The following is a 14,211-nucleotide window of genomic DNA, read 5'->3' as shown; positions in this document are numbered from 1 at the left end:
TCATGTTCAAGGATGCTTTCTCTATGTTAATTGAATGTATCAAAGCTGCCCTGGGTCATTGTGAAGTCAAAGCCTTATTTTAGATATGAGAACTGGGGCTCTTGAAGTTTGGATACTATCAGAATTGTTTTGGTGTGCTGATATCTGAGCCTTCTGGGCAGGAAATTTCTTACATAGATGTGGTACTAGGACTAGGCTCTATGGAGAGCTACTCTATGTTTTATGTTAATCCTTTGGATTTGGCATATCAAAGAATACCTGTAAAATAATAAGCAGGTGACTATTTCCTAGTAATTGACATTGAACATATATAAATCCTGAAACAGATTAATTTCAGACCTTTTTCTCATAGCAATTGTACAAAATAAAACACCAATTTAAAAATAAAATTGCTTGACAAACCTTGGGATGTGTCTTTGGTGAGTTGTAATTTATATAGAAGAATTTCCATATTTCTACTTACATTAAATACCATATTGTACAGACTTTCAAATACAGAGAAAAATGTCTTACTTGGACACAATAAAAATGAATAATAGGGGCCTTTTGCTTATATTTCACACCCATTTGAACAAAGTCATGTTTGTGCATTTAACACTTTATTTTCTGAAAACATTATACGTTATCTAGGCAAAAAACTCTACAAAGCCTTAGTATATCTTGAAGAGACTTGCAAAGGAAATATTTCTATATTTTTTCTCCCTCTGTCTATGGATTTCTATGGTTTATAAACATCAGTGACAATTCAAAACTTGAAGCACTGTGAAATAATTACTCCCTTTTGGTAGAAAGAAGTTTTTTGGCATAAAGATGCGTATTTAAAATGTCTGATGAAACTATTATAACTATCCAAATCTTACCTATGTAAAGCTCTTAGAACTCACCTGCCACAGAGGAAGTGCGCCATCAGGATTAGCTGTAATCACTCATTCTTCAAGAATTAGCTCTAAAGCCATGATGGATACCGTGATTGACCATACATCCCTGTTGTGTCATGGCCTTACTTTGGCCAGAATTGGGAATCAACTTTTTTTTTAAAAAAGCCAATTTGGGGCTTCACTGGTGGTGCAGTGGTTGGGAGTCCGCCTGCCGATGCAGGGGACGCGGGTTCGTGCCCCGGTCCAGGAGGATCCCACATGCCGTGGAGCGGCTGGGCCCGTGAGCCATGGCCGCTGAGCCTGTGCATCCGGAGCCTGTGCTCCGCAGCGGGAGAGGCCACAACAGTGAGAGGCTCCCCTATCGCAAAAAAAAAAAAAAAAAAAAAAAAAAAAAAAAAAGATAAAAAGCCAATTTGATAAGCAAACTCTATATTTCAGTGTTTTAATTCAAACCATTTGTGTGTCCTTTTCTGTGAATTGCCTATTTCATGGCTCTTGTCTATTTCTTTATTGGTTTGTTAGTTATTTTTTTCATTTGAATCATTATTTATATATTAATGATTTAACACTTTATATGATATTTTATTGCAAGTATTTTCACCAATTTGTCCTTTGCCTCTTTTTAAAATAAATTTTTTTTTTTTTTTTTTTTTGGCTGCGTTGGGCCTTCAGTGCTGCGCGTGGGCTTTCTCTAGTTGCAGCAAGTGGGGGCTACTCTTCATTGCAAGAGTGTGTGGGCTTCTCATTGCAGTGGCTTCTCTTGTTGTGGAGCAGCAGCTCTGGGCGCACGGGCTCAGTAGTTGTGGCGCATGGGCTTATTTACTCTGCAGCATGTGGGATCTTCCCTGACCAGGGCTTGAACCCGTGTCCCCTGCATTGGCAGGCGGATTCTTAACCACTACGCCACCAGGGAAGTCCCCTTGTCCTTTGCTTTTTAATCGATTTGTTTGTGTGTTTAACAGAAGGAGTAAGTTGTATACTCTCAAATCTATCTCTTTAGTGTGTGATAACTTGGGGGCAGTTTCTAGGGGTAGAGGTTGCTGGCCAGTCCTTACTTTACTATTCCTTAAATAGCTGCCACGAAGGGCAGGACCAGTAAATGCAGATCTGAAACCTAGGGGAGGAGTCTAGGCTGGGAGTGTGTATCTGGATGTCACCTGTCTAGAGCATCATGGAAATATGGGTGTAGATGAATTCTTCTGTCATAAGAATGGAGAGAGAGAAAAGAAAAGGAAACTGTGTTGGAATGTCTGTGTTTGGGGAGTGAGAAGAGGAAAACGAGTTAGCAAAGCTGACCAGAAAGAGAAGATATTCAAAGAATCATGGAAGGCCAAGAAGGCAAGAGACATAATGTGACAGTCAACTGGTTAAGTCAGATGGATTTGGCAAGAGAAGCCAATGAAAAAGTCAAAATACAAGGAGCAGAGGAGCAAAAAGGAGGCGAATAGACCAGCCTCTTTTCTATTCGGTCAGATGAGCACCATCTCCAAGAGCATATGAACATATTAAGACAAAACCCCAGATCATACTTGTATGTACAAAATGATCTTAAATCCTCTGTAGTTTACTTATGCCCTCCCTCATTTCCTCTACTGTAATGACTTTTTATAGTTCCATACCAACGAGCAAAGGAAAAATTTTATAGGGAATTCGCGCTCAACTTTAATGCCCCCCCTCCGTGCCCAGGAATGACGTTAACGAGCTGATGCTTCATCCTACAACATTTTATTACAATTAGTAAAATTACTTAACCGGCTTCACTGCAATAGGGAACAGGGGGAACTCTGGGAAGAGTGGGATCCCTTGGAGGTCAACAATGTACTTGTAAACTAAGGAGCAGTCTCAGCCTTCAGAGTGGAGGCCTGACCTCGCCAGAGGATGGAAACGGGGCTGCCTGGCCCTCCTCCGCACATTTTGTTTCTTATCCCTGTGGCTTGTGTGCAGACGGTTGCTCTGGTAACATGCCTAGCATTGTCTGCATTTGTTTTTCCCTGTCAGGGAGCAGAAAGAAAAATCCGAGACGAAGAGAGGAAGCAGAACAGGAAGAAGGGGAAAGGCCAGGCCTCCCAAACCCAGTGCAACAACTGTGAGTGTGGCTGCGAAGGGGTAGGCTTTGTCTAGGCTAGGTCCACTGGGGAATGGGTGAAAAGAAGTGGGTTGCGGGTAAACTATGGACATGCAAGGGATGGCTTGCTTTTCCCTAGCAGTGGAGAAGGGGCGAACTGTCCCTGTTAAAAGTAAATAGAATCACATGATCACAATGTTCGCACTAGGAGGGATTTTCTAATGTCAAGGAGACCAACCTCCTCCTTCTCCAGACAAGGAATCTAGGGCGCAGAGAGGGGCAGGAGGGCAAGAGGGGACCGGAGCTCCCCCTCAGGAGTGCTCACGCCAAGTCCACACTCTTCCTGCTGGTTTGGTGATTGGGAGAGGGGAGGCTTTTAAAGTGTGTTCACATCTATGGCGTTTGGGAAGCTTCACAGGAGGCAATCATGAACTTTAGCTAAGAGTAGATCTTACAGGTGAGAGTTCTTAGTCATTCACAGCCCTCTCACTTATGGGTTTTGTGATTGTGTCCAGCCTCTGATGGAAAGTTGGCGGCGATTCCGTTGCAGAAGAAGAGCGACATCACCTACTTCAAGGCAATGCCTGACCTGCACTCCCAGCCCGTCCTCTTCATACCCGATGTCCACTTTGCAAACCTGCAGAGGGCAGGACAGGTATGGCCTCCCTGCTAACATCCGCCTGCCGTCCATTCACTGGGCTGGTAGAGCCTTAAGACAGCATCACTTCAGGCACTGTCGATCTTAAAAATAAAACCCGTGAATTCAACAAAAAGTCAGCTGTTCCCTACAGAAAATGGAATTTTATAGAAAGGAATGTCTCAGGAGAGGAAACCACCTTACTAAGGGGAAGGTGAGAGTGAGCTGATAATCTCGAAGTGTTGACAAAGCCATGAAAGAGGAAGAAAGTAAGAAGGCTGATAACCTGTAAGAAAAGTTTTGTTTTGTTAGTTTTGTCATGTGGGAGCCACCTGATGCGATGGAGCTCCATCTAATGGTGGGAAGTTGAACTGCACCCATAACTTTCGAAAGTTGCCCAAGAGGAAAAATTCTTTGATTAAATAAAAATCTATCAACAATTTTCCCCTTAGTAAATTAACAGTTTCCATTGAATAGGTAAATAATTGCACACCAAGAGAAAAATGAGATTGTAGACAAGCCTTTTAAAAAAAGTTCCTGTCTTCTAGGTATATCTATAAGTGAAATTATAGAAATATTATTATAATATAAAGATCCAATAATTCACTCATTATGGTAGCTCCAGTTGATGAACTGTTATGCAGCCACTAAAATTATAATTATGAAAACTATGTAGCAACATAGGAACTCATTATGATAATGTTCAGAGGGGAAAAAAGTACAATAGCCATTTGTATCTATACTGTGATTCCAAATATATACCTGAATTTGAACAAGACAAATTGTAATACTTGATGAGTAGGGCTAGGAGATGGATGACTTTTTGTAATGTCTTTAGTATTATTTATTTTATATTATGAATTAAAATTGTGTGAGATAATTACTTCCCCCGTGTTAGCCAGAATTGTCTTTCACCGAACCAGTTGGGTTTAGCGACTCTTGTATTGATTAGTTTTCTTTTAAACTCAGAGTCCTCTGAGGAAAGGTCTGTTGAGAAATAGGTGCATAATGACACATTCCAGTTTTTCTTCCATTCTAAGTGTTCAGACACTCATTAGAATTGACCTTAGTCTAGGAGCAGAAATCATTATCAGCTTAACTTTCTCTTTCTGAAGAATATTTTGTGTATGAGACAAAGCAGTTGTACAACCAGGGCTTTTTTAAAAAGTTGCTGTTTTTGACACAACATGGCAACAAAATACCCATAGTTTTTTCTTAGAGTGCATTCCACTAAAATTTAGCATTCCCATCTTGTCTTACTTGTTTGATAGGAAAAGGACACAAAGAAGAGAGGAAGAATATTATGATTTATTAAGCTATGAGAGCCAGCACCTATCTTTATTATTTTTTAATTCCCAAGAACATGATGGTGATTTGTGTATTTACAGTCTTTGTAAATACATGGGATTTTTTGAAGCTAGGTGTCCACACCTTCCAGGAGAGAGGGGAAAATTGAGTTAAATTGCTCTTATTATTTACTGTTGTGATTCTGGCTTCAGCCTGGTGTCAAAACTGACAGCCTGACCTGTTCTCTTGGCAAGATTTCTCTGAAATACACAAAGCTGTAAATGAATCCTAAGAGGAAAAGTGACCAAATCTGACTGCTTGTGACAGTCAGTCCTCTGGCCTCACTTGCTCCCTCCGTGTCCTGAGCTGGGCTCCTAGCCTGTGGCTGAATCAGAAGGAAAGTGTAGCCTTTACCTTGGTTGGTTGCAGCAATTTGCAAAGCAGCCCAATCAGCGTCCCCTGGGGCATTGCGAAGTTAAGTCCTGCTGTCTGGGGCTGTTCTTAAAGAGCCTCAGGCTTCCCCTGTGGCCTTGGAGTCAGAGTTAAGGGGCTCAGTTAGGGAGCCTGCCTGGGCTTCAGGCAGCAAAGGAACACACTCTTCTGTGCTCTAGAACAATGGGTGAATGTCCTGTGGTTGATCAACTTGCTTGGCCGAAGGAAAGGAGCGCCTACTGTGTAGCTGGCTGGAACTTTAAAGGCTGCCTTTTCTTAGAAAAGCTGGGAGCCTTGGGAGATGGGTCCAGAGGCAGGAGGGAAGAGGGCAGTGCCGTGGCGTGAGAAGTGGGCAAGGGACAGGGCTTGGCTGACTTTGACAGGCAAAATGAGAGCCAGTTGTGGCAGATCAAAAGCTGGGCCAGTTTTCCCATAAGGGAGCAGGGGCGGGTACGGGAGGAAGGGCCGTGGTACCCATTGCAGGCGTGAGCCTGGTAAAATCAACCACGCGGCAGCCCTGCACAACTGCGGAGCAAGCAGCTGTTTAGCTTTCATGGTCGGTGAGCACTCCGAGCCACGCTGAAGGGACCTCAGCTATGGTCACGTGGCCTGGGGAGCAGGCTTTTCACTCTCAGCCCACATGTCCCCTGCTCCCTCATTATCTCACTGATTCACTTGTGGGTTGGTACATTCACCAGACGGTTATCAAAACCTCATATGAGGGCATGAACCCAACGTGCAGGCTCTGTGAAGATCTTCAGTCTCCCTCTCCTCACACTGAAGTCCTGATAGGCACTGTGGCTTCTGTCGGGAATGCCTTTATAAAGAAGTGACAAGGGGAGCTTGGGAGAAATTGTGGGAGGCAGAGGCATCATCCCACTGGATAACATGTACTTGGCAGGTATGAACCTTCCTCAAGGCACCTGAACACAGGGAGGACATCATTCCTCCCTCACACCCTTAAGAACCGTCTCCCCACTTGTGGCTTGTAAACCCTCGACCCCCCAGATCATAGGCATTCTTTTTTTTTTTGCCATCCGCGGACCTCTCACCGTTGTGGCATCTCCCGTTGCGGAGCACAGACTCCGGACACGGAGTCCCAGCGGCCACGGCTCACGGGCCCAGCCGCTCCACGGCACGTGGGACCCTCCAGGACCAGGGCACGAACCCATGTCCCCTGCACCGGCAGGCGGACTCCCAATCACCGCGCCACCAGGGAAGTATAGGCATTCTTGATAAGAACGCAGGTTCCCAAGTTCCATTCCAGGCCTTTCAAATTAAAATCTCTGAAGGGGGACTCTGGGAATTTGCATTTATGAGAAGTTCTCCAGATAGTTTTTATGCACTCTAAAGTTTGAGAAACACTGTCTAAAAATTAAATTTGTGCAATAAGCCCTACAGCCAACAAGGAAGAAACAGTGGGTCATTACATGCGAGGAGGAGAAATGACAGTGCAAGGAGGTGATAGGGACGGTGCAGCAGAGGCTGCTCAGGAGGCCAGGAGGACACTTCAGAGAAGGCTGCTTCCAGCTTTGGGTCACCAGTCCCCTTTGCAGAGAGCTGTCCATTACCCTACCAGGATGGTGCAGCAGGGTGGATGTATTATGCCACGTTTAAAGAAACCAGCAAAAGACAAGCCAACATCAGGAACTTTTCCTCCAAATCCAGTTGTGTGTCCAGGGCTATGGCTCAGGCTCCCTTGCTTATGTGGGCCACTCTATATGCATCTAAATAGACAGTCCCATTACTAGCACATCCCAGTGCTCTGATGCCACACTGAAACTTGAGGTCTGGGGAGGAAACGTGTTACCTTCATTGTTCTCTGTTTAAGAAGAAACAAAGTATACAGTACAACCATAGACATTAAAAAGTTTAAGAGGAAAAAGTTCCCTGTGGAAATCCGAGCTAATGTCTAGAATGACTCATTCCCAAAGAGTTCCAGGTAACCAGTTTTGTTATATAACTAAGTTTGGGTTTGGCAGCATCCCAGGAACTGCCACGAGCCTTTGAGAAAGTTTCCACGGAGAGTGTCAGTCTAGACACAGCTGTTTCTCTCCCAGGTGGCTGCAGCAGGGACAGTGAAGAAATGGACTAGAGCCAGAGGTGACTTTGAAGTTAATGTGTGAATGTTGGATACTAACTTGAGTTTCATCCTTCACCCAAATGAAGGATTGTCTTTTGGAAATGGTCCTGCAGCACATAGTTAAAGCTCACAAAAGGCCCACAATTAATTGTCATAAATAATTGGATGAAGAGGACTTAACATACATAGCAGATACCCTCTGGATTTCCAGAGTTGCGTAAAATAAGGATGCTTCATAATGTCTTTCAATCTGGTTCTGCCTGCTGCCATGCTGGCCACCAAAAGAAGTCTCTTTTCCTTCTGCCCTAGAGCTAAATGACCTTTCCTGGCCTGAGGGTAAATGACCTTTCCTGGCCTGAGGGTAGTTGACTCCTAGAGTTTTGTGGTCGTGGGATGCCAGGGTAACCCAGGTCCCTTTGGGGAAAAAACAGAGGCCTGGGGTTACTGCCGTGGGGACTTCCTGTTCCGCTCCCTTCTCCAAAGCACTCTGTCTGGAGTCAGCTCTCCTGTGGACTGGATGGGATTGGTTACTCACAGGCCCTGCTCCAAGGCCTTTGTAAACAATGATTTTTAGATCTTGCTAAAATATTTCCTTAAGGTCAAAAGCAAGATTTGGCTTAGGGCTATAGGTAATCTGATTTCCAATTTTAGTTCATTAAACTCTAAGAATTAACCCTAGGGAGACTGTGAAGAGGCTAAATTTGTATCTCCTCAGACACACATGTGCAGCATCATTAAACAGATTTGTCTTTTGTCTTTTTTGAGACAGTGTAATGCCTTGGGAAAGTCTGTGCATCATGTAATATATTTCCATTTCTTGTGTCCAACCTACAGTAAGCCTGTTGTTTTGTTCCACAGGTGTATTACAACACGGATGATGAACGAGAAGGGTAAGACACTCGGTCTTTTCACTCAAGCACCCAAAGTCCGTTCATGTCAGTAGAAATGGGTTTCCAAGCACAGGGTAATGGGGCAGGGAGTGAGAATGTCTGCTCAGCCTCCAGACTCAGAGCTAGGAAAGGCTTGACTCTGGGGATTGTCTGGAAGAAGGCTGGGGAGTACCATTCTCCTTCCAGGCAGATGTAGCACAATATACTGCTAGGCAATGTCTTCTAGGCACAATATACTGCATCCCTGATAGGTGGCCAGCCGGCTTCTACTTGAATGTTCCCAGTGATGGGAATATTCTGAATATTCTCACTGTATGAGATATAGCTCACGATACTGTTGGCCAGTTCCAGCTCCAGGAAGTTTGTCTGTTGAACTGATGTCTGTCTTCTTTTGACCCATTAGCTCTATTTCTGCTCTCTGGATAAGTCTCAACCTTTCCTCCTCATTCAAACATAGTTTTACCTCTCAACATCTTAATTCCCCCTCCAGGGGGTACCACCGGATTTGTTAATAGTCTCTGTAAAGCTGGCTCTCAGAAATACACATGTTCTGAACCACATGAGTTGGAGATTATATTGGGATAATTTCTTCTTATGACCTGGATACTGTTTTTCTCTTAAAGCAATCTAGAACTACGTTCATTTTTCATCTACATAACATTACTTATATACAACTAAAGTCTTAGTTTGCATTAATTACATGTGTATAACTAAACTCTCTAGATCACTGGTTTTTCAAACTATAGTCAAACCAGGGCTTCCCTATTCTTCCCTATGCAATTAACATATTTACTCGTAAAACATTTCAAAGTGAAGTAAGTGGAGCAGATATTCTTAAGCTCATTTCCTAGAGCAGAGCTCAGGGAACTATAGCCTAAGGGCCAAATCAAGGCCCACTACTTTTTGTACTGTCTGCAAACATTTTAAAATGGTTGAAAAAATCCCAAAGAAGAATAATATTGCATGACACTTGAAAATTATGAGATGCAAGTGCCCATAAATGAAGCTTAATTGGAATACAGTCGCATTAATGCCTTCGTGTCTTGTCTCTGGCTGTCTTGGTGCCACCACAGCAGAGCTGAGTACAGAGACGCTGCGGTAGTTGCAGCAGAGACCGTCCATCTAGCCTGGAAAGCCTAAATATTTACTTTACGGAAAAAGTGTGCCACCCTCTAAAGGATAGAGAATCTCAAAAGAGCCTAATAATTCCCTAGTTGGTTAGGAACAGAGCCTTGTCCAGGATTTGACCTCTAAATTCCGAGTTCCAAATTTTCTAAATACATAATTAGATTGTTCTTTTTGTCTTGGTACAGAGGCAACATATTCCCGTGGTGGGAATGAACAGAAACGCTTAGCACAAGCAGTTGTGATCTGTTGTTCACATAGTTTACAAAGGACGGGGTGGTGTCATGGAAAGAACGTTGACCCTGAGCCGAGGAAGCCCGCGTTCTACTCCCGGGCTGCCGCTCACCAGTGTGAAGCCTGGGGCCACCTCCCTGACCTCTGGGCTTCGGTGTCCTCCATCGTAAAATGAGGATTTTGTATAAGACGATCTGTAGGATCTCTTGTGAGAAAATCGAGTGTTATGAATAAGAGATGCCTGGGACGTAAATGCTCTTGCGTGTGCAGGCTGCGCTTGTGAATCTGCCTCAGCCTAACTGTCCTTCCTTGCAAGTCGGCAACATTTAGGTGGCTAATTGACCTACTTTTACCTCTTTTGGCCTGGCCTCTCTGTAACAATTCCTCTCCTTTGTTGCAGAATCTTGAGGCCTGAGGCCCAAGGCTCTTACTCTTAACCATCTTCTAATTAGAGTTCGATTGGAGCCCAGTGTTAACACATAGTAGGTACTTTGGCTATTGTTACATGTAAAAGTGGTAATCAACATTCACTGGATACTTTGGCTAGGCACTGTCCTAAGTGCTTTATATGGATTATTTTATTGGACTCTTCCAAAATTCCCACAGGGAAGATGCTATACTTACTTCCACTTTATAATGAGTAAAACTGAAACTTCAAAAGATCAGGAAACTTCTAAGCCGCACAGCTGGTGAGTGATAGAGGCAGGATTTGAACCTGGGTCAAGCTGCACTCCCCTCGCCTGCCTTTAGCCATCACGCCCCATCACCTAACCCTCATAATTCTTGATCTGTGGCTGCCAAGGAATCATCCAGAGACAGGCCCTCATCGTGACGGCTCTCTGGCCTTGACAAAGGCACACCGTTTGGATTTTCGGACCCAGGTTGTGACAAGCCTGGGAGAGTGTTCCTGGCGGAGGGGCTCAGTTCACCGAGCCCCGGGGAGAACCACCTTCATGGGCATTCGCTTAGCCTTCATCGGCTCAGGACTGGCTGGCCAGTTCTTCTCTCTCCCTGCCAGGCATAAATCAGTTAGTATTAAAGCATCTAACTGAGTGTTGGAGAGCGTCCTTCAGGCAGCCACCAGCTGGAGGGCGCAGCCTGCCCAGGCGCGCCAGGGCCCTCTCCCAACTACTCCGAAGCCAGAGTTGTGGCCAGACACGGACTTGTTCGTGAGGAGGAGAGCTTTTTGGCCTGAAGTGCCAGCAAACCTGAGCGCAGTTAAAGAGAGAAACTAGAGAAAATTCGGATGAGGTGGGATGGGGAGCCACCATCAGCTAAGTACCTAAACTAAACACAAGAAAGGAACACCTGTTTGCTCCTGCCTCCCTGTCTAGTGATAAGTATTTGGGGTGACTTGTGGTGCTGAATTTGGGGATTACAGACCCCATGCAGGCTTGTTTCCTAGGCAGGGGCTACAACAGATACAGAGGCTTTTGGACACCATCTCTGAGCAGCAGGTCTCTCGCTGCATATCAGAATCAAGCTGGGGAGGTAAAAAAAATACTCACATACAGGGACCGTCTCCGGGGATTGTGACTTAATTGGCAGATGGGTGCAGCTCAGGCATGGAGACCTTTTTAAAGTCCCCAGGTGATTCTAATGCACACAGTGTTTGAGAACCACTGCTCTAGAGCCAGTCAGCCATGATTTGAGTCTTGCATTGATCTTACAAGCTGTGTAACTTAAGATAACAACCTTTTGGGGCCTCAGTTCCCTCATCTAAAAATAGCAAATATTAATACCTACCTGCTAGAATTATTAGGAGCATTAATACGTAAAATGCCCTGACACATGGAAGATGCTCTCAAAAAAACAGAGCTATTATTGTTGCCAAGGTTCCTTTTCAGGCCCTAAATAAATGATACTTCATTGAGAAATGGGAGAGAGGAAGATGAAGAAAAATGGAAAGAAAAACCAGACAAAAAGAATTTTCTGTAGAGCTGAGCCCTTAACCAGGGATTCATGAATGGCTCTCATGGGGAAGAGGGAAGGGCCTTATGCTCCCTGAAACAGTATTTAAATTGATATGCAAATATCATGCATGATGAGAAATTCTATTTCCATTATTTCTGGGGATCTGGTATCCATCTCCATCTGACCTCTAGTTCCTGGAAAACCATTCTTGCCTTAATCCTCTGTCCACACTGGTCCCCACAGAGGTGTCCCCCGTTCCAGTCTATTGTGAGGTCCCCTCAAGTCTAGCAGCTCTGTGGCTTCTGCACTGCATTTGGGGCACAGGGATTCTTGGCAAATTTGGGCATCCTCATGTCTGTTTTTAATCAAACCTTTTATTTCAAGATAATTATTGATTCACATGCACTTGTAAGAAGCTCACCCCCTTTTCTTTCTTTCTTTTCTTTTCTTTTTTTTTTTGGCCACACTGCTCAGCATGTGGGATCTTAGTTCCCTGACCAGGGATTGAACCCAGGCCCACGGCAGTGAAAGCACCGTTTTAACCACTGGACCACTGGGGAATTTCCAGGCCCACCCCCTTTTCAATTGATGTATTTTTATTTTTACTGTTAGATATTGCAGTTAAAAAATCCACCCAGTAATACTCAAATCTGCATCAGATATACAAGGAAGGTTTTTAGAAAATATTTAAGGAAATGAAAATCATGTTTACCATCCCTCAGAGTAGCAGATTTTTATCAGTTTCTTACATTAGTACCAGTTATTCTTGCTTGTATACTAGTTAGCCATTTTGCAAATTAGAAGATTTGAACTAAAGACTCTTAGAACTAAGCTTTGCCTTCTTTTATAAATTTAACCTACATTTGCCCTCTCCGTTGCTCTTCATTCCTTCCTTTATTTCTCTGTTTCTCTTTGGGATCCTTTTCCTATTTTTTTTTTTTTTAATTGAGGTATAGTTGATTTACAATGTTGTGTTAATTCCTAGTGTATAGCAAAGTGATTGTTACACATGGGATCCTTTTCCTATTGCCAGAAGAATTCTGTTTAATAATTCTTTTGTTGTGGAACTTTTGGCAAAGAATTCTCTCATATTTGTTTATTTGTTGTAAATGTTTTTATTTTGTAATCACTTTTCTAGGGTATTTCTGTTAGGTATCAAATTCCAGGTTGGCAGTTACTTTCTTTCAGTTTTGGTTTCCATCATTTTTTGTTGAGAAGTCAGCTGTCTTATTGTTGCTATTTAAAATGTAATCTTTTCTTTCTTCCCTCCCTTCCTTCCTTTCCTTCCTTCCTTCCTTCCTTCCTTCCTTCCTCCCTTTCTTTTTTCTTTCATTTGGGAAAGACTGCTTTAAAATTTTTCTCTTTCTCTCAGGTTTTCAAATTTTTTTTTATGATGTTTCTACATGTGGGTCTTCTTTGTACTTTCTTTTTCCCCCTGCGTGGTATTTTATACCACTCATTGAATCTGTGGGTTGATGTCTTTCATCAGTTTTGGAACATTCTTGGCTGTTATCTCTTCAAATAGTGCTCTTCCCTGTTCTCTCCACACTCCTTTGAGACTCTAAATGTGTATTAGTTTTTTATTCTGTCCCTATGTTTTTTGTGTTCTTTTCTAAACTGTCTATCTTCTTTACTCACCATGCTCCAGCCTGGATATTTTCTATTGACCTAACTCTTAAATCCTCTCTTCTGCTAGGTCCAGTATACTAAACCCATCTATTGAGTTATTAATTTCAATTATTGCACTTTTTAGTTCTAGGACTTCCACTTAATTGGTTTATTTTAATAAACTTCAATTCTAAATGTCATCATTTATTTTCATGAACATAATAATAACTGTGCTATAAGTATGTTATCTGGGTCTGTTTCTGTTGTATGTTTTTCCCTTGGTCCTGTTTAATATTAGATAATCATTGAATGATGCACAATATACATAAAAATTTTGGGGGCTCTGGATGACCATATTTTTCCTTATGAAGGTTTTCCCTATCCTCTGATATGTAGCCTTAGTTAACAGATCACCATAACTGAGTCAGGGACAGAACTGACCCAAAGCTGGGTTGCAGTTTATTTTAACCTCAGATGACCTCTAATTCATCCTAACTCCTAGACTGTGCCATTGAGGGACTTTCTATGGGTCTTTCTCCTTCATGGAGCTTGAAGTTCAATTTTGTCTCCTTAGCATGGGGAGACTACCCAAGCCTCCTCTATGAGTTTCAAGGGCTTTCTGCTTAACTTCTTACTCTCTTATCCTGTGCAGCTTAAAAACTTGGCAAATACCTGGGAAGGAATACTGCAGTGTCTGGCTTACTTCTCTGTGCTTCTCTACTCTCTGGAAGTTTTCCTATTAGTCCTGAATAGCTTTGCAGCCCTAAACACCAATTTCTGTTTCTCTAACACCATAAGATTGCCAAAAGCTGTGCAGACTTCTTTGCCCTTAAGTATGTGCCTCTGCTGAGATCACCATCCTCTACTCCCAGCTGAGAAATGGCAAATGCTTCGAGAGGAAAGTGGCCCACTGACTATCAGCTCACCTCTCGAATTTTTCTCCTCTGAGATCTCAGCTCTCAGGTTCTGGCTGACTCAACAGTAGTGTCCAATACCTTCAATAAGATTATATATATATATATATATATATATATATATATATATATATATATATATAT

The 14,211-nt window shown here is 43.0% G+C and overlaps 1 protein-coding gene across 1 annotated transcript in view; it reads left to right on the top strand.

The window, feature by feature from the left end:
• The window catches only part of GRHL2 (grainyhead like transcription factor 2), a 119,678-nt gene that overhangs the window by 86,790 nt on the left and 18,677 nt on the right, over positions 1-14,211 (top strand). The window contains exons 10-12 of the mRNA XM_007465739.1: positions 2,877-2,964; positions 3,459-3,598; positions 8,241-8,272. Coding sequence (XP_007465801.1) covers positions 2,877-2,964; positions 3,459-3,598; positions 8,241-8,272 — 260 coding nt within the window. The remainder of the gene's footprint in view (positions 1-2,876; positions 2,965-3,458; positions 3,599-8,240; positions 8,273-14,211) is intronic.

This window comes from Lipotes vexillifer, unplaced genomic scaffold (assembly GCF_000442215.2).
Source record: "Lipotes vexillifer unplaced genomic scaffold, Lipotes_vexillifer_v1.1 scaffold10, whole genome shotgun sequence".
Classification (NCBI taxonomy): Eukaryota; Metazoa; Chordata; class Mammalia; order Artiodactyla; family Lipotidae; genus Lipotes; species Lipotes vexillifer.
Note: the sequence above shows the minus strand (reverse complement) of the source record. Positions and strands in the feature narration are given on the sequence as shown.